The sequence below is a fragment of the Engraulis encrasicolus genome, chromosome 23 (genome assembly GCF_034702125.1).
Source record: "Engraulis encrasicolus isolate BLACKSEA-1 chromosome 23, IST_EnEncr_1.0, whole genome shotgun sequence".
Classification (NCBI taxonomy): domain Eukaryota; kingdom Metazoa; phylum Chordata; class Actinopteri; order Clupeiformes; family Engraulidae; genus Engraulis; species Engraulis encrasicolus.
Genome location: NC_085879.1, coordinates 28,020,121 through 28,022,414, shown reverse-complemented (window position 1 = coordinate 28,022,414; position 2,294 = coordinate 28,020,121). Strand labels below are relative to the sequence as shown.

The 2,294-nt window shown below is 46.5% G+C and overlaps 1 protein-coding gene across 1 annotated transcript in view; it reads right to left on the bottom strand.

Moving 5' to 3' along the window:
- Window positions 1-1,246: 1,246 nt before the first annotated feature.
- LOC134439960 (uncharacterized) overlaps window positions 1,247-2,294 on the bottom strand; it is a 10,652-nt gene continuing 9,604 nt past the window's right edge. The window contains exon 4 of the mRNA XM_063189888.1: window positions 1,247-1,256. Within this exon, the coding sequence (XP_063045958.1) occupies window positions 1,247-1,256 (10 nt within the window). The remainder of the gene's footprint in view (window positions 1,257-2,294) is intronic.

The following is a 2,294-nucleotide window of genomic DNA, read 5'->3' as shown; positions in this document are numbered from 1 at the left end:
GAGGGGAGGGGAGGCCTTTATTAAGGAGAGGCAGGAGAGAGAGAGAGAGAGAGAGAGAGAGAGAGAGAGAGAGAGAGAGAGAGAGAGAGAGAGAGAGAGAGAGAGAGAGAGAGAGAGAGAGGAGGGGAGGGAGGGAGGCCTGCCCTGATGAAGTAGCATTTAGGGCTAATGCACAACACAGTCTCACGGGGCCCCTTTGCTCTCTTTACTTATTTATTGTCTTGTCTTTATCCCCCCGCTGTTTTTGCTTCTATTATTTCCTCTATTAACTCTCTCTCTCTCTCTCCCTCTCTCTCTCTCTCTCTCTCTCTCTCTCTCGCGCGCGCGCGCACGCACGCACGCACACACACACACACACGCACACACGCACACACGCACACACACACACACACACAAACACACACACACACACACACACACACACACACACACACACACACACACACACACACACCATCCGAATGGTTCACTCAGTCACAATGTGCTGCACTACGTAAGAAACCATCAAATAATGCTGACACACCATATAGTCCACTACATAGAGAAAAAAAGACAACTTCGAATTGGGGCAGACAGAGACAGAGAGAGAGAGAGAGAGAGAGAGAGAGAGAGAGAGAGAGAGAGAGAGAGAGAGAGAGACAGAGAGAGAGACAGAGAGAGAGAGAGAGAGAGAGAGAGAGGCAGACAGACAGACAGACAGAGAGACAGTGAGAGACAGAGAGAGAGACAGAGAGAGAGAGAGAGAGAGAGAGAGAGAGAGACAGAGACAGAGAGAGAGAGAGAGAGGCAGACAGACAAACAGACAGAGAGAGACAGAGAGAGAGAGAGAGGCAGACAGACAGACAGACAGAGAGACAGTGAGAGACAGAGAGAGAGACAATGAGAGACAGACAGAGAGAGAGAGAGAGAGAGAGAGACAGAGACAGAGACAGAGAGAGAGAGAGAGGCAGACAGACAAACACACAGAGAGAGAGAGAGACAAAGAAAAATGAAATGTATGGCCATGCAATGTATGCCATCACTCTCTGAAATGCTGGATCATCATTGCCCCCCATCGATCCAGGTGGCCCTCTCCTCTCCTCACTGATACACTCAGGGCCGCTGACAGCTTTGGCCGGGCCCAGGACAAAATCATCTGAAAAGGCCCCCTAGCCCAACAGATACAATGTAATGAGGGCCCCCTCTCTCCCTGGGGCCCGGAACAACTGTCCCCTTTGACACCCCCCCCCCCCCAATGTCTGCACCCCTAGATGCACCTGAAAATGCACAACAGAGAGAGAAAGAGGACATTTTGGACCAGGCAGAAGAGAAGAGAGAGACTTGAAAAAAAAACAGGAAAATAAATCGAGTGTACAGTAGTAGAGAATGGGTGAAGAAAGGTGAGGTATAAGAGAGGAGGAAATGAAATGTATGGCCCTATAATACAATCACTCTCCCCCGCTCTCTGTTCCTCTCTCTGTCTCTCTCATCTGAAAAGCTGTATCTCTTTGCACTCTCATTGATCAGCCTCTCTATCAGGTCCCCCCCTCCACCTCACTCAACCTTCCCTCCCCGATACTCTGTTTAGTGCACAATAGAAAGAGAGAGAGAATATTTTGGATCAGGCATACAGTAAAAGAGAGAAATTGAAAGAAAGAGGGAGATCAATACAGTGTGGCATAGAATGCGAAAGGTGGGGGGCAGCAGTGGCTCAATGGTTAGGGAGATGGACAGTAGATCATGCCACCCTTACCTCTCCCTATACCTCCATCCAAGCCTGAAGTGACCTTGATAAAGGCACCGGTAACACTTTATTTTAGGGATACATATATTAGCACTAATACATATAATGTGCCTGTATAAGTAACTTGTAAGGCATGTACAAAGTAAAATCAAACATTTGTTAGGTATACATTCACAAATATCTTGTTCATTCACAATAAGGGATTTATCTTAGTAAGGACCTAGTAGGCCTTAGCATTTGCATAGTACATGCCTTACAAGTTACTTATGCAGGCATTAACACTGTATGTATTAGTGCTAATAGATGTATCCCTAGAATAAAGTGTTACCAAGGCACCTAACTCCACATTGTTCCACGGACTGTAACCAATACCATGCAATATCTGTGAGTCCCTTTGGATAAAAGTGCCAGCTTAAGGCAGTGTAGGCTACTTTAATGATAATGTAATAGGAAACGTTAGGTATAAGGGAAAAAAGAAAATGCAAAGTAATGTATGCCAATATAATACGATCACTCCCTGAAAAGCTGTATGATGGCTCTCTTATTGATCAGCCTCCCACCAGGTAGTCCT